Source organism: Zonotrichia albicollis, chromosome 5 (genome assembly GCF_047830755.1).
Source record: "Zonotrichia albicollis isolate bZonAlb1 chromosome 5, bZonAlb1.hap1, whole genome shotgun sequence".
Taxonomy (NCBI): Eukaryota; Metazoa; Chordata; class Aves; order Passeriformes; family Passerellidae; genus Zonotrichia; species Zonotrichia albicollis.
This window is the reverse complement of record NC_133823.1, coordinates 37,638,864-37,661,504: the sequence shown is the minus strand read 5'-3', so window position 1 is coordinate 37,661,504 and position 22,641 is coordinate 37,638,864. Positions and strand designations below refer to the sequence as shown.

The following is a 22,641-nucleotide window of genomic DNA, read 5'->3' as shown; positions in this document are numbered from 1 at the left end:
ATCCTTTCACAAATGCTAGGTCAGACAGACTTGGTGGCAGGCCATCAGCTCCTCGTGCAAGGGATCTCAGAGTCCCACCATCCCACCCATCACTGTACCATCCAAACCCCTTTTGGCTGTGAAAGAGGTGACAAGAGGGCTGGCAGAGGGACTTACACTCATATTAGTATTTCTATACAAAAGACTTCCAAAAATGGCAAAGTTGAGATGCAAGTACTAAAGAGAAGATTTAAATGCAAGTGCCAACATCAGTTCTTGCAATTAAACTCATTAGACTTTGGTCTTTTCCTTCTGACTACATTTGTGCCTTCAAAGATAAAAGTAGTCAGGCCAAGAAAAATACCCAAAATGCTCACACATAAAATGCAGCTGCTTAGCATATGTCATTACCACACTCACTTCAAAAATACTGAGCAACTTAAACCTGCAAGCCACTTGGCTTTAGCTAGAGATAAATGCCTGAGATAAGAGAGGTGTAATTGTTCAATGTAATACTGTAGCATGTTTTATATAAACATTTGCTAACACTGCACTTCATATATTTCATTTCAGTGTTGTGAAGTGCTGCTGAATGTTCCAACTTTATTTATGGTCTGCTCCTGTAATATTTACACATCCAGTGTTCCCCCTGATGCTGCATTAAATATACTATCCTAGCTTCAAAGTAGAAAGGAGCACTTATGCTTTACAACAGAGGGCACAGCCTACAGGTTTCTAGCAGTTACCCAACTAATTCTTCTCCACTGCTGAAAGAGGAAAGGGGAAAATCAGAAAAGACTGTGTTAATTTGTGAAGAAAACATGAAATTGGGGTTAAAGACAGCTTTTGCATTTAGTAAAATGCTTTGGGTTTAACCATAATTTTTCTATAAAGTAACTATTAAGTAAAGTGTAACATCTGAAATCAGGGTCTCCACAGAGGAGACGTGTTTGTAAACTTCTTGGACAGTTTGGTTTTATAATGGAATGCGTGGTGTGACTGCTGGCTCTCTTAGCACTGTTCTTCCATACCACAGCTCCTGGACAGCCTCAAGCAAACTTGACAGAGAGGGGAGCAGCCTCAAAGGTGTTATGTTCCCACAAGTCTTGGTGACCCACCACAAGGTACTGAGGTAAGACTGAAGCCAAAGCCTAGACATACAAAGAGACAGCAAACTACCTAGAAGGGAGAGATGAGAGAAAGGGATGGAAAACACAGCTCACAAAGGCTTCCTGGGTTTTTTTCACGTTAATAGCTCGTTGTAACTACCAGGGAAAAGTCCTGCAACCTCCACTCAAAGAATTCTCCCTTTGAATACTTCAGTTTTCTGCCTGCTTTTCTGCTGTAAAATCAAGGGGAGGGACTGCCATGTTGCAATGACAGCAAGGCACAGGTCAGAATCACAGGAAGGAAAGGCAAATTTCAGCAATGTATGACATCTCACCACAACACCAGGCATCTTGCCTTGATTTTAGAACAGTCTACAAGTAATGCTCAGCAGTAACCACTTCTGGCTCCAGGTTTTCCCCTTCTGTCACCTACATGCTTTTGACATAAGTGCCTCGGGGTCCTCCCCTCTAGCTGAGCACCAGGAGCTGCAGCTCCTCCTTTCACCCCTGTGCAAGCAGGGGATTGCCAGCTGCAATGCACATGGGAGAGCACACTGAGGGCACCACCACTGCCACAGCAGTGACAGCACCCACTTCAGGGACAGCTATTGCAAAGGGAGACACTCCACAGCAGAGTGATGATCTTCCTTTAAACCAGACAATTAGGAATAAACCAACACCACTAATAAATGCAGGACTAAAGCCTGATGGCTTTCATACTGCAAATGATCCTTGGTCTTCCCTGAGCACCATCAAGTGAAGTCTAATTTTGTTGCCTGGCTCTGTCTATAGAAACCATTCTATTGTTGCCAGCAATGAACTCAATGGCCTTGCTTTTGTTCTCATGCTACCATAAACTAGCAATAACTCAGGTAAAAATCAATAAAATTGCACTGATATACAAAGAAGAATCTGACCCCATGGTCAATGAGGTGATTTTTAATGATCCTACAATTAGAGAAACCAAATTAAACATTTAACATTTGATCTTTGCTGCTGCTTCTAACTTAGCTAATAGAGAGATTAAAAGAACATACTTTTTTCAAAAATTTACCAAAAAAAAGGTTTCAAATGCTGCAAATGACATTTGTTATGTTTTCATTGTGCACTAGAGTTTAAAATGCTATTTTTTAATGTGGAATAGTAGCTTCAGACTATAAATCATGGACTTTGGAGGTACTCTGATTAAGCACCCACTAGACAGATTGGATCATGGACTGGAGTGGATGAAAGCCAATGTCCTGAGAGAATCTCAGTGCTACAATGGTGTTTAAGAACAGTTCTGCAAATAAAACAAGTGACAAATTCAGAGAGTGCTGAGAGGAAATTCTTCTATTTTTTTTAAACTGAAGTCTATTATGAAAATATTATCAATTGTTATCACATTTACTGTTTTCTATCCTATATTTTCTACCATTTGCATTGGTTTTCTCAATGTTTATATTTTACTCTTGTTAGAAAACACATCTCCAACATCAATTACAATTACTAACAGCATGCACAGCTAAATAAACACCTGCAGATCTACACAAAGCATAAACAAAATACACTCATATTGGTACAAAACACAGCCTCCTCAAGTAAAACATATTAAATGGATGTGCTCTGATGTTACATTAACAAGTAATATATAGAAATCTTCACAGGAAGGGTGGAATTAAAAAGAGCAGTCTTAAAGAGAACATACATATAAATATATATGTGTAAAGTAAAATTATATAAACATGTATGAATATATTATGGCACTCACTACATGCAGCAAAGTTGGTTTGTACATACGCAGCAAAAAGATGATTCCTGTGAGCATCAGTGAATGTGCATAGTGGTTCTCTTGGGAGGGCTGGACCACGTGCAGTGCATTCACAGACAATCTCTGGAAGAATCACCACACACAGTTGTCTCCATCCACTTCTACACAACACACCTGAAATTTATTTCAGAACGCATATTTCTGTTGTGCTGGTCTATGAATTAACAGGGCTTGGGACGTAATTCTGATGGATATTTAGGCAGCTCTGCAGAGAGAATGGCGACTGTATTCAGCTCTACACTCCACCAGTGTTTTCAAAGGCAACCCACTGAGCACGTGGATAGAGTTAGTTCAGGCCCATATGAAAATCCAAGTATGTGAATTTTGAAATCCCTGCAGTCCATCAGCCTTTAGAGATGTTGAACATTTGCCTTCTTCAAAAAAACAGCACTTTTACAGACACCCAATGTGTCATAAGCTCAGGAAGCCATGCTGTAAAGTTATGGCCTTTAGCTATCAGCTGAACCAAGATTAATCTTGTGAGCCAGCCAATGACTCCAAAATAAGGAAAAGGGATACCTTGGAGACATGAAACATTAGGATCCACTTCTGCATCCTTTTCTCAGGTCAACAGCTGTCTTGAAACAGCAGTTCCACTTTACCAATAAGCAGGAGACTTGGAAACAACTAATGCCTTGGCACCAGATCCTGCTTGCAATTTGAATCAGGAGTTGACATTTTTGGAATGTCAAGAGTTGATACAACAAGAAATTCCTGCTTAATGCACGCCTTTCATCTAGGCATGTCACCTTCAAGATGAGAGGGCTCATGAGGCCCAGAATTCAGAGGGAAAGGAAAGGAAGGAACTAAGAGAAGAAAACTGTGTGAAAGGAGTAAATGGAATTACAGAAATAATTAACAAATGCTTCTTTCGTGACTTCAGAAGAGAATGTGTGATGACATGAATCCTATTAATATCCAAGTTACAGGAATCTGCAACGTCTATGGGATTAATGCTGCCTCTTGACCTAACAGCTGATCTGCTTTTGTACCACCAAAAATACCAAGAACCTGAAAACCTCCTTCTCACGTGCATATATTCCTCATTATTATGAAAAGCAGCAAAAGAGGACAGGATGAAACCTAATGCTAGTTTAGGACTGACAATGCACATAACTTGGCACTGCCACAGTGCAGCTCCCCTCATGCAAGGCGAGGTTGTCACTCCCTAACACTGCCTGGTATCACAGAGTGCACCTGCAAGCAAAACTTCATCAGGACTGCTAAACAAACTGTACTGCCTGAACCAATAGCCAAGGATGGGAAGCATACCAGGGGGAGCACCAGATGCACTTGCTTTCTCTCTCCACTTCCTTAGATACCTGTTTGTGGTTATAGTTGGACACAGCAGAGTGGGCAAGATAGACCAGGGTCTTAACTGGCACAGCAACTCTCAGGTTCTTACTTGTTGCTGGAAAACATAATCCAAAACTGCTATTGAAAGACAACGTATACCAGAGCAGGTTTTAGATGGTTTTTTCCTCCTTGCTGGTCCCCCACAGCAAAATAGCCCTCCCAAAGTTATGCACAGCAACCACACACATGCATCCATCCATTCAGGAGTACGTAAGAGGTCAAATACTCTCTCTGATCAGAGGAGCAGGTTTGAAGGTAATTTGCTATTAGAGATAAAATGACACTTCCCATGGGTAGCTGTGCTGTCAGACAATTTTGACATGCCTAGTACTGACAAAGCTTGGTCTGACACCAACACACTAGTAAAACTCAGTATCAACACCTCTTTGTATGCTTTCTCACTGCTTGATCCACACCGTCCTATTCAACTGCAACATTAATTAGTGAATGAATTATGATGACACAGGCATGTTGAGCTTTTTACCTCAACTCTTTTAACTTACCTTTTCATGATTTAACTCTAAATGTAATCTACAGTGAAACACTTCACTGTACTTAAGTACACTGCTGTGGGTGTGAAAAAGGGATCACTGTTAGGATAAAAAAGAATAACCATGAAAAGCCAAGTGTACTGTACTGTAGAACCTGTTGGTCTGTTTGGAACAATCAGCACTGCGATGAAAATCAGACGAGATTATCATCTGGTAGGCAGAAAAAATGTTGTATCAATTTTGAAATTAGCTCAGAGACATGTAAATGAAAGACCAATGGTCCTGATTTAAATACAGCCAGTTTAAGGACTTCAATTGAGATCTAAGGGTGAGCTGGTAAAAGTGAAGCGTACTTCTCATGACCAGAACACAACATCAGCCTTCTCTGGCAGAACAGCAACTCTGCCCATGACTCCTCTTTTTGTGCTCTGCCATCATACTCGCCCTTGTTTCTGGTAAACCTGTCCCAGTTTCTCTAGCTGTCCAATCTGTGGCCCTAATTCAAAGGCAGACTCCAATTAAAAGGGAGAATTACTCAGCAGTTACAGCTACATTCTTGTCAGCCTTTCCAATTCTCCTATGGAGGCCAAGAATACGTGCAAGAGAGATGGGTACATGCACTGCTCGTGGAAGGAGCACTGCTGTGTGATAAGGTTTCCTACCTAAACAGTCAACCAAAACTCTGTGCACTTTCTCACTAAAGGACAGAGCCAGACCCTTGGGGCCTTGAGGTACATGCTCATGTAGAACCATCAGCCCACGCACACAGAGCACAGGCTCGCCACGTATCCAATTAAATAAACTTACATAAATCATCTTTTACTGTGCTGCACAACAGGCACTATGGCTGACCACATCTGGGGAAGAGTTATTGTATGTAGCTCTAATATAAACAATGCCTCACATAGCTACTCCAGCCTCTTGTGAAAAGAGGTAGTTAAGAATGTGATTTTTAAAGCCAGGTCTCTAAAACCTGCCTGAATTTTACACCTATGGTTACTGAAGAATATTTCTGCAATTAAAATAATTACACAGACTGAACCCAAGATTGATTCAAAGGAAAACACCTCATGATTTTAGCAACATGCAAAAAATGCAAAATATTTCATTTAGGGATGGCTATATATTTTTCCAACAAAATTGGAAGAAGTTGTTCAGAAACTGAGATTTCATTAAAGCTGGAAGGAAAAAAACGCAGAAAACCATTTCTTGCTTCTCTGTTCTGTGAAAACATTTCAGTCAAAACCATTCCTATGCAGACATCCCATGCAAAAACAATTTTAAGATTTCACTCTTGAAATTCATTGCTTATGGAACATTTGTATCTAAAGAGAAAGAAAAGTAACTACATCCATCCATAATGAAAGCAGAGACTAAGGATCTATTTGTAACATATTACAAACCCCTAAATATTCCCTGAAAATGGACTTCCTTTATTGATAATTTTTGACTGCATTAGTGCAAGGGGAGGAGGTCAGTGCACGGACAAACAGCCAGCCAATCTGCTCCCACCTGTAATCCCATCTCCTGGATGAATCCATGAAACTGCCCTGAAATCAGAGGCTGAGGAATTGCTCGGGCCTTGGGTGAACTTTCCATGGCCACTGGAATTTGTCCTCCATCCCTCAAAAGAGATGTACTGCAGACACGCCCAATTTACAAGTGGAGGTTGCAGCTGTTCCAAACTTCATGTTACAGGCAATAAACTTCTCTCAAGTTTCTGGCCACTCTACTCACCCAGCCAGCAATGCAGTAATTACACCTAAAAGCACACCAATCTGAAGAAAGCCTTGTAAAAAAATATTTCTGTTTCACTCTGTTTAAAAAAATATTTAGTTTAAGGCTCACATTTTGTGAAACAGGCCACAGTATGGTCCAAGAATGCAAAGTCTCACAAGAGCAGAATTTAGAATGTCCTATGAAAATGAAGAATGGTACTTCACTCTAAAATGTCGTGAAAATTTAAGAGGCAAAGTCAAGTATCACAATGAAATTTAGTACATCACCTTTACTGGCTTACAGGATAAACAGTCCAATTTATAGCATTTAAAACATTATCACACATGGTCAGAAGTTCATCTACAAACTAGGTCACAGGTCATCAACAGGAAATTCATAGGAAATTATGGAGGAAATTAAAAGAACACAAATGGGCAAAGAAACTAATTTATACAATCTACGTTCTCCCAGCACAGCTTCCTGTGTTATGATGAACTCAGCTTTCATACTGAACTTTGCCTTTTCCAGGCCACATTAGGTATTTCTGAACTGTCTATTATACTCTCTAAGCCCCAAAATGTGCAGGTCAGATTCACCAAAAACAGCCATTCCGGTTTTTTTCTTTAAACAATATAGCTGGGAAAGGAAACGATAACTAGAAAAGCTGTTTTGAGATCATTAAATGCAGATTTATCACTACTGGCACCTGAACAATGGGTGTACAAGATCCTTCATTGACACAAATACCACAGTGAGGACAGATATCACCGAAACACAAGAAGATATTCTCATATTCCTTCAGTTCCAGCATCCCAGCCAAACTGACCTGCACTCGTGATCATGTTTGAGAAGATGACAAGCAGTATCTGTGGGCCTGTTCTACTCTCACATTAGACATGCTTTTCAACATAAAACCCCTGGTCAGTGAGGCATAGGAATAGAGAGAGCTACAGTTCATCAAGGTTATCTGGGCAACTTTTGAAAAGAAAAACTGCTAAACAGAAGCAGTTACTGCTTAATTGTTTAGAGCTGAAAGCTGAATGCACTGTACTGCCTATACCTTTAATGTATCACACAGAAACAAAAGTTAGGAGTAACTTTGCAAGACAGATACAAAATGAAAGACTGGCAAGATGCCTCGGCTGTCTCTCTTCTTGCTCCTTTAGTTAAATAAAAAGACCCAGTATAAATGTGATCAACTTTTCCTTCATTCTTTTTCACAATACACAAATATCCACATAAGGTCCACAAAATAAAAGCAGTTTAAGTTCATTTTTACTCTGGTGCTTCTACACCTTATGAAATTTAATAAAAACATCGAGATGCATTTTTTCAATACCACAACTTAAAATTTCTCGTAAATTGTGCATTTGTAGCTATCTTCTGCAGATAGTATTTCCCACTGAAGCAACAAGAAAACACACATAGACTTTAAAAATTTTAGGAATCGCATAATCTACAATTTGATGAAAACCAGCTATTTTTGGGTTGTGAGGAGCTGGTTGACAAGGTAATAGTGATAACAGTACCAAATAACACTCACGCCACACCATTTACTGCTGGTACTATAAACAGGCTCTCTCTTCTGGCTTGCAGGAAGTGAGATGGAAAATTCTGAGAACACAGTGTTGTTCTGAACATGGGATTTCACTTGCAGAATGAGGATTGCTATGAGCGCACTGAACACACCTATTACTGGATGTCTGCTCTTGCCTGCCATTACCAAATCAAAGCCTGGGTTGAGAAAGGATCCTTTTTTTTGTGATGGGCAATATTACAGTATAAAACAAAGGAAAAGATTCTCCTACTGAACTGATTAAAACAGAAGCACAGAGAACTGCAGAAACAGTTAAAAGTACCCAGGAAAACAAAGTCAGTGACTGATACAAGTGGGAATACCTCCCTCGCCTACTAACTTTCAAACCCAGTGATTTTAATCTCTGAGGGAAGGAAAAGGGGAAATTGCTATCCTCTTTATAATGAATTCAAGCCTGTTGAAAATCAAGTTTTCTTGTTTCGGTTACCTTTTGCAGCCTGTTTAAAAGCTGCCAATACAGATCAGGATTCTGTCTAAACTAGACTGCTCTACCCACTCCATCATGCTGCACACCCAAATATACTTGCAGTAAAGCCAGGTCTTCCTTTTCTCCCACCCCCCTCCACAGGCAATTTGAGCAAGATAATTCCAGCACCTATATGTCATCCAAGAGTGAGATACAAAACAGCATCAGTAGAGCAGCCAACTCAATAAAATATGCTGAAAAAAGGAAGCCAGTAGCTATAAACAACTTTCATACCCTTTCATAGTTACAGGCATTCACTTGGGAGCAACAAATTCTGGTTTGGGAAAATTTTGCAATTTCAATATTCAAGCATTTTCTCTAGGACTACTCTGGTTGCTACTGGCCTTGATACCAAAAATTCTGCAAGAACAAGTACAGAATGACAATTCCTGAGACTCATAGAAAAGCTTTTAACCCTTGTTTCTGCTTCCTGTCCTGTTCAATTAATCTAGAAAAAAAGACCTATAAATGAAAGTGTTCAGTTTAAGTTCAGGCACTCAGGGCTCAGTTTCAATGGTCTCTATCCATTTTCCCTCTTCTGATAAAAACTAAACCCAATGGTTGGCGAGAATTGCATGAAGCATTCATTAGTTACTTCTTACAAGGGGCAATCTATATTTCCAAGCAAAGATTTACATCTACACCACCAAACCCATCAGATATCCAGTTTTGGTAATTTAATGGTAGTTTTGTCATTCCCACTAATGGAAAGCATGTTTTTCAAGGAAAAAATCCAAATATCATTGTGTTATTTAGCAATTCTTACACAAGCTCTAACTTAGCTGACAATTTTTGGTCACGGCTGATACTGTCTGGCCACTTCCAACTATGTAAAAGCATGCTTAGGGGGATCCAAGAGTAACTGTACCTGCAATTTTTTTCAGCACTGCTTTACTTGAGTCATGGCCCAGAAGTTGGATTTGATTCTGTTTGAATGCTGTTCACAGAGATATTTTACAACTTGCTATGGGATATAAAGCACAGTCATGCTAAAGAACCTTCCAGAAAACTGAAAAGAAACCCCCAATTTTTGGAGGATTTCTACAACATGCTTAGCAAAGTAGAATCTTTCTGGTCTTCTGATGGTACTTATACATCTTTAAACCGTGCAAAGAATATTACAAAGATAGTAGTTTACTCTGGGATGAACTCTCCAGCATACAAATGAAGCCTATTGTTGGTCACAGCTGAGCAGGTTATCGAGCTAACCCAAGGTGATCTGCAGAATCCTCACATTTCAGGCCCCTCCAACAAATAATGCATTTTGCAAAGATGTGGCTGCTATTCAAGTCCAAAATGGCAAGATATTCAACACCCTTCAGGTTCATCAAGTGTTGCCAATGGGGTATAACCTCTACACCTGTGAAAGACTGGGAGCTATTCGTGATGAATCAGTACTGTGTTTGTTCTGAACCCTTGTCTACTCTCAAAAGAGGAGCTTCCTGTACCTTCAGTAGTCTATCATGATACCTAGTGTGCATATAGAAAAATTACTTCAGTCACAGGATGACCAGAAAACACAACTAGAAATGCATTCAAACCCAGACTGACATTCCAATACAAATGTCAATGACAACCTTTGGTGACTTGATCGTGGAGTGCCTCTGTGCACCCCAATCTGGCCAAAGGTCCAAGCAAACCAGCAGAGAGAACATGGAGACTTTGCATGCAAGCAAGAGCAAGGGGCTAGGAAGGAAAAATAACCTGGAACTTAGCCCTGCAGAGATGAGTGCTTTGAACTGAGATAGAAACATGAACAGGTCTAGGTAAGATAGGCACACAGTGTTCTCTTTCTTTGTTGTATTCATTCCTCTTTGATTTTACTTCTAACGCCATGAAGAAAAGAGACTTGGATCCCCACACTCATAGGCCACAACAGCCAGGAAGAGCAACAGGCACTCAGCTGCAGTTTGGTCACACAAGCAGTGCTCAGGACACTGCCCACAGCTCGGTCTAAAAGTGAGCTCATGGGCATGCAGAAAGCGTCTTGGCACCTGGTGGGCAAGGACCAGGCATACCCTGTGACACAGCACACAGGCACGGGCACAGCACTGCATGCGAGTTAATACCACACCTACAACCACAGGAACAAAAACCAGGGCTCTACAGGAGAGAAGAGCTTGCCTTTGGAATTCTTTTAGGCCAGAAATCGGGGAGAAAACAAAATGAAGTAGAAATTGTGCAAAAATTACTGGTCTGTGAACTTGAACCAAGTTTGTGGTTCTGAAGACACAGCACACTTAGATCCTTCCCCCATATCAGGATGCAGTGAAAGTTCCTAATTCTCTGTCACAGTAAGTGGATGCCACAGAGACCAAAAGGGACTGGAAAGACACAGTGAGCCCAGCAGTAACCTCCCAAGCAATAAAGCAGGTACAGCCCCTGAACTAAGAGAACAGAGCGACCCTCTCAGGGTTCACCAGCTCACCACAGACAGAGCAGGATCCAGGAGGTAACTACTAGCCACTGACACCCATACACTCTCAGGTTTTATTGTCCCAGCAGTGGGTCTGGCCTAAAACAACACAAAACTACTCAGAATTCAGGCAAGCAAAGAGATCACGTTACTGTTAAGAAGATATATGGGAAGCTGTTTCTTAATTCCGCATTTAAAAAAAGAAGGTGATGCAATACTGATTATTCCATTAAATATTAATTACAATACAGCTGCTTTCAAGCTACAACATATTCCTTTAGATAACTGAATTAAGGGACAGGAGAACTGAATGAGCTTTGTGTGTATTTGACATTTCTCAATTACATTAAATTGAGTTCTTCAGCTCATGTGTAATTATCTCCAAATATTAATATTTAGACTTACAGATTCAAGCTTTAAAAAAACAAAACAAAAACTTAGGACTCTCAAATTTGTTTAGATGACTCCCAAGATCCTTCTTACTGTTCAAGGAGCTTCAAGAGTTTATCCTAGACCTTTCATCAAACATTCCTGAAAGAGAGAATGAGGTTACCTTTTCCTCCTACAAATTTTAATTTGCATACAGATACCATCAGTTGGATAGCAGGGTTACATGCTTCTCTCCTTTCCCTTCTACTTGAACTTGGTAATCAAACTCCAGTAACAGCAGACAACAACGAGACTGAATTTTATTCTTCAGCTTTGAAGGACTGAAACCTCTGCAAGGAAAATGTAAAGCAAAGAGCAGTAAAGTAACTGCACACTTTTCAAAAGTAACCTCCAAACAACCAGGCTCTGGAATTAGTTTTTACCATGGCAGAAAGCTCTCAGATATTTCTTCATGCTGTGACTGATACCCTAGACCACCTCCACCTCAAACTGACATGTTACCTCCAACACCAAAATTGTCAATTAAAGTAAATGAAGAAGGCTGAAGGAAAAGTTTTTACTTTCAAGAGCATTACTCAGTTCCAGTAATATTTAATGGTTGGGTCGATCACAGGGTGCAGCTCCTCTCTCTGCTAAAACAAAATCCAGGATTTGCTTTTGTATTTAGAAGGAAAAAAGGAGGGGAAAAAAGGCAAGAAGCTTCCAATATTTGAAAAGCAATATATATATATAAATATATATATATATATTTATATATATATATATATATATAATTTCATTTAACTGTTTGGAGACCACCAAAGTTGCATTAAATTTTATCCTGCTTGGCAGTTGCATATGATTTCTTTATTTTCCCTTGAATTAAGCAGCAATACATGACAAACTTCAAGTATATTTTTCCCTTTTCAGTAAGAGGTACTGTATACGTGTATACGAATTGTATTGGATTCAAACTTTCAGCCTCTCTTGTCACACAAGGTCAAAGGTCTACATTGTTGTAATTTTCTTTTTCAGTGTTTTTTCTCCAAGACAGTCCTCCACTGGGAAATTAATATTCTGCATGAACAATGAACTCCTTGCATGGCCTTTGAACCTAGTGGTTGCTAGGAGGCCTAAAGAAACCCTGGAGTACAGCCTATTTAATAGCATGTATCAAGAGATTATTCAGAAGCAAAAATGTGTGATTTTCTAAATTGTCTGCTTTTTTCCCTCCTTACTTCCATCTCCATTCATCTGTCAAACAATCTTTAGATTTCATATGAATTGCATCTGCATCAATTTTCTATAATTATGGGCAGTTTGTTCCCCGAGTATTGAAAATGTGACTGGCCAGCCACCAATGCTGCTTCAAATCAAGCAAATATCAAACTGCTCCTTACTCAGTTTTACTGAAAAGGCTGCTCAAAATCAGATGTGCTTCACCACTGTAGCATGAGGTTTGCACTTCCATTATAAACATGGTTCTGCTTAGGGACTGTATTTTCCTCATACAAAACACCATGGCACTGACTGCAGAACCATTACTCAGTATTTCTCTGTGCTGAAAGAAATATATATAGCTTCTCTATTCAATTCAGGCATACTTGAATATTAACATTTCAAGCTTTTTAGCATCTTACTGAAGGTTGTTTGATTGTATGCATTTCCATATTTCCCCAAGCAGAGTAAATGAGGCAAAACCCCAAGGTTTCTTTCCCACCCTCCACCCCCATTCCAAACAATGAGGCATTTAATTAAAAGATAACCACAACAATGTTAATGGTGATGAGGTTAAATGGTTGGATAAACAGAATGCAGCCCTCTGAAAAGCCCATGTGTTTCAGGACACTTTCTTCCCTGCAACACTCTGGGTGACAAAGAAAGTATTTGTATTCCTGATCCTCACAGTTTTTACACCAGTGGACTTCCTACAAATTTCCTGCAAGGAAGAGAGTTTCCTTCAAATAGTGAGAAGTGTACACAGTAGCTATTCCTCCCAAAACTAATATTTGGAAAGGCAGTGGACAAGGATCCTTTAAAAAAAATGAATGTGGCAAATATCCATTATGAAAGAACAATTACATTTCCAGATAAAAGCCTAACAAGCTGTTGTTAAGGTTGAAAAAAACAACAACAACAAGAAAAACCCAAAACAACAAAACCAACAAATATTTGCTGATTTTAATTTCCAACGTGTTCTCCCTCCAAAAACTTTAACAAATTAGTAAAACTTAACATGACATTTGTTACAATTGAAATTACTACCCTGTATAGTCATAAACAAGTATTCTTGGTCTGGAGATTACTTTAAAATATCTATAGCAGATTGTGCCCCCTCCTACCTCTCAAGGACACGGGTATCTGCCAACAAATGCAGGGTGACATATCTGATTCTGCACATTGCTGGTGTTTTGCTGTCTGGTTGGTTGGTACCAATCTTGCCAACATAAAGCTTCCACAGAGTCAGAGCACCTTGCTGAAGAATGAAAAACAAGCAAGAACCACAGGACTTGGCACAAAATGCTCATGTGAGCTCCTTCTCTCTTTAATATGGCCTTTCACACTGAAAGAAGGGCCTAAAAAGTACTGACTTCAACAGATCTGGCACAGGGTATCTTACACTGGGAATACCAGGACATTCACCCAGAACAAGAAAAATCTTTGCAGTATTGTCAGATTCAGCTTTCCAGACACTTTCAAGTCCTGCAGCACCAATGGAACAAGTCAACCACTTCACCAACACAACCATTCTCCTCTTCAGCTGTCCAAGCATAAATTTTCCTTGTTGTTTCCACTCACTATGTGACTCCCCAGGAACCAGAGCAGAGCACCAAGTGCCAAAATGGCACAATATTCTTACACAGGCAGATTTTTCAATAAAATGCACATTATTTCTCTTGTACTTGGGCATGAAAGAAAGAAAGAGTTACGAGGCACTTTTAAAACATGAAAAACCAATCCTGACTAAAGAGATATGTTTATTAGGGCCAGAGACAGGAAAGTGAGCACATAACTGAAAACCACAATCTTTGGCTCAACCTTTGCAGCAGAAATGGGGCGGAAGGGGACAGCAGTACAGGGCTGGAGATGTTTTCAGTAATGCATTATAAATACCTTAGTTTTCTCCTTTCAAGGAATCTGCCTACTCAACCTAAATTGTGCCTCAGAGGGAGAAACGTGTCTTTGTGATAAATTGGAATTTGCCATCATAATAATGAAACATTATGTCCTATCATCACAATAAACAGGCAGCAGAACAACAAAGGAGGTTTCCAGGATTTTCTGCCCCCGGCCCCCTCCCCATCAGCATTTTCCCAAGTCGTCTTTTGGGTGTTTATGAAATGCCTTAATTCCAATGCCATTAAGATGCATTTCTGGATGGAGCAGATTCTACAAATAGTACTGAGGCTTTCCAAAATCTCACCAGCACTCCATCGGAGGCCAAGCCTCTCCCTGATGCCTGCCTTTCCCTGCGCTGTTTTTTGTTTTGTTTGTGCTTTCTCTTTCCCATGCACAAACATGTTGGTGCAGTGTCCATTATTTCCCTACGGCCTTCCTTGAAAGCCACTGACAAATGAATATACATGCACGTGTGTGTTCCACCACATACAGAGGTCTGGTCTCCTTCTACACCTCAAAAAACAAATGCAAATGTGTTTACAGTCATTTTCACCAACACATGCCTTGCCATTGCAGAAACATGCAGCTGAAAGCCTGAGAGACTGTAACAAGACAACTGTATTTGCAACCACAAGTAACCCTTTTCCTTTTCAAAATGGAAAAACACGAAAACCTGATGAATTAACTAGAGTTAACTGCATTTTAAGAGAAATGTGTGGGAGAGCAGTAAATATCCAGCACATGCTTTTACGCACAAAAGGCGCAAAGGGCTCCATGCTCTGCACATCCAGTCATTTTTGTCTGCTCTTCCGCAACAGAGATGCAACCGTATCTCTCATACATTTTATTTCACTAGACTAACAGATTTTAAACACCATATTGCGAGGACACCGCTGTGAATCTTGCAGAGGTACAAAATGGTGGATGTATGCTATTTTTTTTTTCATTATTCCCAACAACTCAGCCTCCCGATCGCAGGCTCCCCTCCGTACCCACCAACACATCCTTCCCGGGCAGACACACATGCCGAAGCAGCCTCGCAATAAAGCTCTCTCGCATACACAAATTATGTTACAAACCTGATGTCATGTAGCCCCGTGATGCCTGGGAAATAAAAGCTGGGGGGAAGTGCTTGTGCAGTCGGTAGTCCTTTTCGCTGCGGGACCTCATGCGGTCTGAGGCCCGGTCGGAGAAGTCGGAGCTAGGCCAGGCCCGCCGCAAGGTCGTACTCCGCGTCTTCTTCATGCTGAGGACGGCCGAGCCTGCTCCTCGCGCCGCAGCACGGGTCAGGGCTGCGCGCTGCCGGCCATCAGCCTAGCGCGGCCACCGCCGGGCCGCAACCTGCGCGCATCGCGCCGCTCCCTCTTCTAGGGCGCCAGCCGCAGGTCCCTTCCTTTTTTTTTTTTCTCTCCCTCGAATGATCCAATTTTACACACGTCCCACAATGCATTACACTTCATTTGCAATCGGTCCGGCTTATAGCTCCCAGATTTGCGTGGAGGAAAGGCACGTTATGTGGCTTCTCAGGCAAAAAAAGGAACGGGGGGGAGGGGGAGCCGGAGGGGGGCTGGGGACGAGAGATGTGCAGCGTGGGAGCTCGGGGGTCCCGAACAATGGCCCGATTCAGCCCGGCCGTGCTTAGCCAACTGTGAGCCCCGACACAAAAGGCCCAAACAAACGAGGAAAATCCCGCGGCCGCCGGCTGCGACCCCGACCGCGGCGCGCCCGGCGCTGGGGAGGAGGCGGCAGCTCCCGGCGCGGCGGGAGGAGCGGCGGGAGGAGGAGGAGGAGGAGGAGGGAGAGGAGAGGAGGGAGGGCCCACAGACGCCTCTCTCGGCCGCGGAACGAGCGGATGCAGCTGCGACCCCCCCGCCCGCCGCCACCGCCGCCTCCTTCCTCCTCAGGCCCGCGGCGCCCGGGCGGCCAGCAGCGGCCCGCGGCCCCCGGCAGCGCCGCGCCTCGCCATGGTCGGCTCCGACTCCCGTCCGCCCTCCCCGGGGCTGGATCGCCGCCGGCTCCGCGCTAGGGAGGGCCGGCGCGGGGGGAGAGGCCGCCGGCCGCTCCGCCCGCCTGCGCGGCCCGCCCGCCGCCTGCCCTCCGCCTCGCCGCGCCGAGAGCAGCCGCTGCCGGAGCGCCGCCCGGGCTCATGCCACTCCCGCCGCAGCCGCGCTGGTCCCGCCGGGCTCCGCGCTCCCCCGCGCGGCACCGGCTCGCAGGGGCCCGCGTACGAAACCCGTGCGCGGCAGGGACCCGGCCCCCTCCCGCCCCGCCTCCTTTCCGTCCATCTGTCCTTCCTTCCTTCCTTCCTGGCGGTGGCAGTGACGGCGGAGCGCCGGGCCGGGTACGCAGCGCTGGGCACCCCGCACGCCCGGGCTGCGGGCGGCGGGCAGGGAGAGCGGCGGGCAGGGCGGCCGTGCGGGCCGGGCCTGGCCATCGGCCCCTTCGGGCAACGCGGGGCGAACGGACGGACAGGAGCGAGGGAAGGGCGCCGGGACAGATGTGCATCCCCGGGGCGCACTGCGCAGGGCCTGCGGGGCTCACCCTCGCATCCTCCGCCGCCTTTGCCCACGGACGCCTGAAGAAGGGGCTCTCCCCAGGAGGGCCCAGTCATCCACACCGCCACACTGAAACTCAGCACACTCCATAAGGGTGCCCAGGACACCCGGGCTGCCCCCGCACTGGCGGGAAGGGGGTTCCCACCCTCTCACTGTGGCTCACACATCTACTCCCAGGGCATCCTCTTTGAGTGGGGCCTGGCCACCTGGGCATTTTATGAACTCCAGTTAACCAGAACTGTGCAAAGGAACTCGGTTCCTCCTCTGCAAGGCAGCTCTGAGCACGCCCGGTGTTGTCAGGTGCTGCCACTGTTATCAATGGGCACAACTGCAATGCAGGGATGTGAAAATGTTGCTTTTGCAGCCTAGTTAAATTACTTATATATTTATATTTTTATAATTAATCCTTCTTACAGTGGTTTGTGTCACATTTCTAAGAGCGTGGAAAAACAGAGGACTGTAATTTTGTACCTGGCACTTTTCAGTGAGGTGAACCAGTAAAAGGATGACCATCAGTGAACGAACTTCATACCAAAGGCAGTGGAGCATGAGATATTCTCCCTGGGCTGCCTTGCTGCATGGCTATGGGTGAGTCACTGCAGCAGCCACCTCAGCCCATCTGCCTGCGCTCTGCGGGCAGCACACACACCAAAGAATTACGCAGGGGCTCGGATGCAGCGGTCCCTTTCATATGAATAGAATATACATTAATGAAACTCAGCAAGAAAACTGAAAGCTAAATGCTATGGGGTTCTTTCTTATTCAGCCTCATCGTTTTCCAGCTGAGAAAAGCTATCAGGAAAGACATGTTTCCACTGATACTTTGTATACTGGTAGCAACAGGAAAAAGTTAAGATGAGAAAAAAGATGGCCTAGAGCTCCTCTAGTAAAAACATAAGATTTTCCCTCATGAAACTTACTCATCTAGCAATTTACTCATCAACCTACGCAAAGCTTATAATAGAGCATGTTTTCACCCTCAGACCAGAAAAACCACACGAACTTTTAGAATCATTCCATTTTTCTCCTTGAAGGCTGAGGTTGGGGTAGATTGGTTAGCACTACCTAAATAAGTCAAACCTAAAAAATGTACCTATTTTACCAAATGTAGAAGCTAATTAAATTCTATTTAGGAGCATAAATTCACATTGCACTATCTGAACATTGAATGAATGATGGCTTTGCCTTTCCAGCAGTCAAGAAGTGGTTGGATATAGTTGGCCAGCTAGCTTCAACTTATTGCTGAACTAAACTCAACTTTTCTCCTAGTCTAGACACAGCCCTAGATATCAATCTGTTCCATTAAAAGATGACATGAGACAAGAGACAAATAGGAATCAGCAATGAGGAGAAAAAATGAGGTCAAGAAGTAGAAAGAAAGAACAAAGCAGGACACACACACAAACACTCTTGACAACAAACAAGGCCACAGTGCCCTTTACACTGGCTTTTTGTATAATTATTCCTAACTAAAATATTCTAACAAGTATCAAATAAAAAAAATATGGGATGGCTCTGCAAGTGTCAGATAAAGCACACATCCCAATTCTTTTCAAGCAATTTGCTGTGCACTAATGAACTGGTGACTGCACAGAAGTCTTTCAAGTGGCTTTAATTGACTTAATTTGTACACTTCCATGAATTGTCACAAGAGTCATACAGTACATATAATTAACACATGGTATTGTCTACTTATCAGTTGTAGGAATTAGACTGGTTCACAGTTTTGGGTACAGATAATGACCCATTTTCAATGTGTGGTAATTTTAAACGAATAATAATTTGCTCCTACGACTATGAAAGGAGGAGGGAATGAGAGAAGTAAGCAACTGTAGTGGTTTGACCATCTGGCAAGATCAATTTTCCCTTCCCACATGTGGGGAGATCTGTTTAAAAACAATTTAAAAACATCTCAGTATTGAGACATTGTTCCTGTGGTCACCTAAAGTTCCTTTTATCAAGTCTTCTCACAGTTATCTTGTTTGGTTTCAGCTTAAAGTCTTCTGACATGGTCTATCTGAAAGAGTACTCCTCTTTGAAGAGAGGAATTCAGAGCAAGTTTCCTCCTGCTCTTGAATTGTTTGAAGTCAAGTGTTGTTACTGGGATGAATCAAATATATAATTAAAGACCAAGTTTAAGTTTTGGCTGTTTTCTTTGGAATAAGAGCTAGAACTGTGAGTGTAATTGATTTTTTTGCTTCAGTGGCCAAACTGAAATAAAACTATTTTCTTCATGTGATCTGAAAGCTAAAACTTGAGAGTTTTAAAAAACCAAAACAAAACAAAAGAACAAACAAATCCACAACATTTTATTCTGAAACATTTAAGTTTACTTTCATTTTAATGAAGGAAAATAAATTACTGGATTCATATGGCTATGTCAGAGCAGAGTAAGGAAAAGATTCTCAGCCATGGAAATTGTCTAATAGAGCTTGCTAGAAGTAAGGAAAAATTCTTCTTCCAGGCATGAATTATACTAATGGGAATCTGAACACTTGGTAGTGATGAGAAAAATTGAGATGGTGGCAAAGCTTGTGGTTTTGGTTTTTTTTATTCGTCCATAATTGTTTGGAGGGGGTTTTGTTTTGGGTTTTGATTTTTTGTTTGTTTTTTGGGGGAGATTTTTTGTTTAATTAGGGAAAGGTTAAACTCAGAAACTTTTTATTGAGAATAAGATAAAGCATTCATTTTTATAATTTGGTATTTAAAGTCCAACAGGAACCATCTCTATCTTGCATTACTAGAGGGAGAGGTGATGCTTGGATAAATAGACCATAGAGATGTTGGGGAAAAGATCTGAACTAAACAAAAATTAGGCATCCTGCCTGTCTCATAACCTAACAATTCCTTATCAGGAATTGGCAATATAATAGTAGCCATTTCAAAAGTATAGATGTAACAGTACGAATTTCGAAAAAGAAGTTTAGTTCCATATCAGACATTACAAAGGATTCTTATATGTTCCACCACAACCCTTCTTCAGCCCAAGTTCATAAGGAGCGTGAAGTCCTTTGGAGAAACAATTCAAAGTCTTTGCTTCTGAAAATGTTTTATCTTTTAAAAAGTGAGAAAACAAATCTTACTAAGAATACCTATTGCATGTGATCTTCATAAACACTTACTCGTTGCTCAGCAGGCTTGTTTCCATTTTGTAGATGGAAAACAGAAAAGGACATAACTTGCCCAGAAAAGTGTAGGAAATCAGTGGCAAATACAGTGTTAAAACTCTGGGATCTCAGCTCCTATTTCAAGGTTAATTTTTCCTTATCTGAAAAATAATTATGTAGCAGAGTACAATATGGTGAGCTGTATCTATATGTCTCTGCATGTGTATGTGTATGCATGCTTGTACATATAAGGCAATTGCTCTCATGTAATGAGGTATTTCAAGTTTCAGCTGGGACCACTTTTTTTTTCCTTCCTATGACAAACAAGTTTCCATAGGGACAGCAGCAGGCTTCAGTAAGAGGGTGGGCTGGTGTTACTGCCTTAGCTACTTCCTTGGCTTGGGGACTGACTGCATGAGGTTTTTCAAATTAAATAAGCACACAAGCCGAATACTAAAATAAAAAAGGCAAAATAATAGGACATGCAAGGAGGAAATCCTCCTCTTCACTAAGACAAGCTACACCTCTAAAATAATTTTCTCTCAAATATGCATTAAAAGCCTGGGTTCTCCCTTACCCTGTCACTACCTTGCCTGTGGCACACAGCCTGATCTGGCTGCCTCACGGAGGAAATTAGGAGGGCTTCACTTTATTACTGTCAGCTGGGCTGGTGCCTGACAAGCACCCAGCACCACGGGAGGAGCTAACACTCCCAAGATGCCAAGTGCCACACAGAGTTTTGTGGCATCACACTGCAGGTCTATGACAGGGGTCCTTTCTCCTTGCTCAGCTTCAGAAACAAACACTACAAATAACATTGATAATACTGGGACACACGGGAGACTTTGCACTAAGGAAGGCCATAGTCACAAACAGGGAGCAGAGGGTCCTTCTGTGGCCTATGAAAACAAAACCATCAAAACCTGGAACATTTTAAAAGGGGGAGATAGGATGCTGTGATATTCTGGGAAGGCATTGCAGGGTTTTTGAAAGTAGGAGAGGGAGAGCAGAAATGACTAAACAAAAAATAAAGTGGGGAAAAAACCTATAGTACAAACAGTTGGAAAGCAGAGGAGGAGGAGGAAAAATGGAGTGTGAGAAGAGGTGGGAAAAATGTAATTATGAACTTGTGAAAAACCCCAAGCTCATGTATAACATCACAAGCCTTGGTAATCTATAGGTTTATTAGATTTATAGCCCTGCATAATAGAGTTCCTGAGAAAATACATTGCCAGCATCTCTAACATTATAAATCCACGAAGAAGAAAGTTTTCCATGTCGTAAACTCACCATTTTCATGTGTGGATTATTTTATCTCTCTGTTAACAAAGGTTAAGAGCTCAGACTCTGCAAGACATGTTTTTAAGCAATCCTTTACGGGTTAAGGCAGTCTGGCAATACACCATAATTGTCTTTGTCTGTAGGAAGCACTACTTTTCTCTTCCAGATATTTACAATCAGATATACTAGCAAGAACAAACCAGAAACCTCACTCACACCCTTTCACATCAGTCCTTGGACTTCTGACACTAACACTATTAATTTGTAACCTCTCACTAGTACTTGCTGTTACTCAAATATGCAAGAGAAGCCAAGTAATTGTAATCCGTGCTTGTGGTCCAGGTCACAAAAAGAGGCAGCCTTTCTTGATGGATTTATTGGCAAGGGAGAAGTTGGGCTTGCCCAGACAACTCTCTTCTTGAAGAGAGCATTTGAGAAACTCCACCAAAAAGGGAAAGAAAAAAATCCCAAGGGCAAAGGTGCAAGTGAAAAAATTTCCAAATAGAAAAAAAGAAAAATGTTTCAGAGTCTATCACAAGCAAGTCTTCAGTCTTGCTATCAGGTTGTGTTATACCATGGTAGTAATCCTGGCTTACTTACAGCACCTCTTAAACTAGTTTCAGATCATATTTCTCTCAGTGTTATGCTTTGGGAATGTGTGATGACAGGAATGCAGCGCTGCTGCTGCACACGTGCTGTAGTTCACCGATTCATTTTTCTGTGTGCTGCCTTATGTGCTGTGGTATTTATTTTAACTTGCATGACTTTTAAGAAAAACCTGTCTGTGTAATGAGAAGAAAGGCTCCCCTGTTTTCATTCTTTTTTTTTCATGCCAGACCTTCTGATTGCATTTGTGCTTCCTCTGCACAGAAGACAATTGATGCAGAAGGTTTCTCAATCTGGATGCCCAAATCTACCTAAAAGCCAGTGTACAAACAGGAACACTTGTAGGATACAACTTTTGTTTTGATGCATGCTTTTCTTCTCCTATTATCACTGACTCAATGCAAGTTAGATAAAATGAGTGGAAGCTGGGCTTGTAACTCCTCAGTGTACAAAACTAACAAGAGAGGGAGACAAGCCATGAATCCTGCACAAATTTCCTCTCACATCTAACAGAATTCTAAACCTTGGAGATGTGGACTTACAGCAATTCAAATCACAAGTCAATTCATTCACCGGCTGTTCTTCCAAAGGATATAGGAACAAAAGATATGCCAAAAATGTTGGTCTCAGCTTTCTTGTTTTCCACTGGTGTCACATATC

The 22,641-nt window shown here is 42.1% G+C and overlaps 1 protein-coding gene across 5 annotated transcripts in view; it reads right to left on the bottom strand.

The window, feature by feature from the left end:
* Positions 1 to 22,641, bottom strand: part of STOX2 (storkhead box 2) — a 143,449-nt gene that overhangs the window by 55,950 nt on the left and 64,858 nt on the right. Inside the window, exon 1 of one of the 5 annotated variants that reach the window (XM_014264872.3) lies at positions 15,512 to 16,194. The exons of 3 other annotated variants lie outside the window; for them this stretch is intronic. In XM_014264872.3, the coding sequence (XP_014120347.1) occupies positions 15,512 to 15,677 (166 nt within the window). In that variant the 5' untranslated portion in view covers positions 15,678 to 16,194. Of the gene's footprint in view, positions 1 to 15,511; positions 16,195 to 22,641 lie in introns of those variants that run through there. One more of the 5 variants, XM_005483833.4, reaches the window with a different exon arrangement.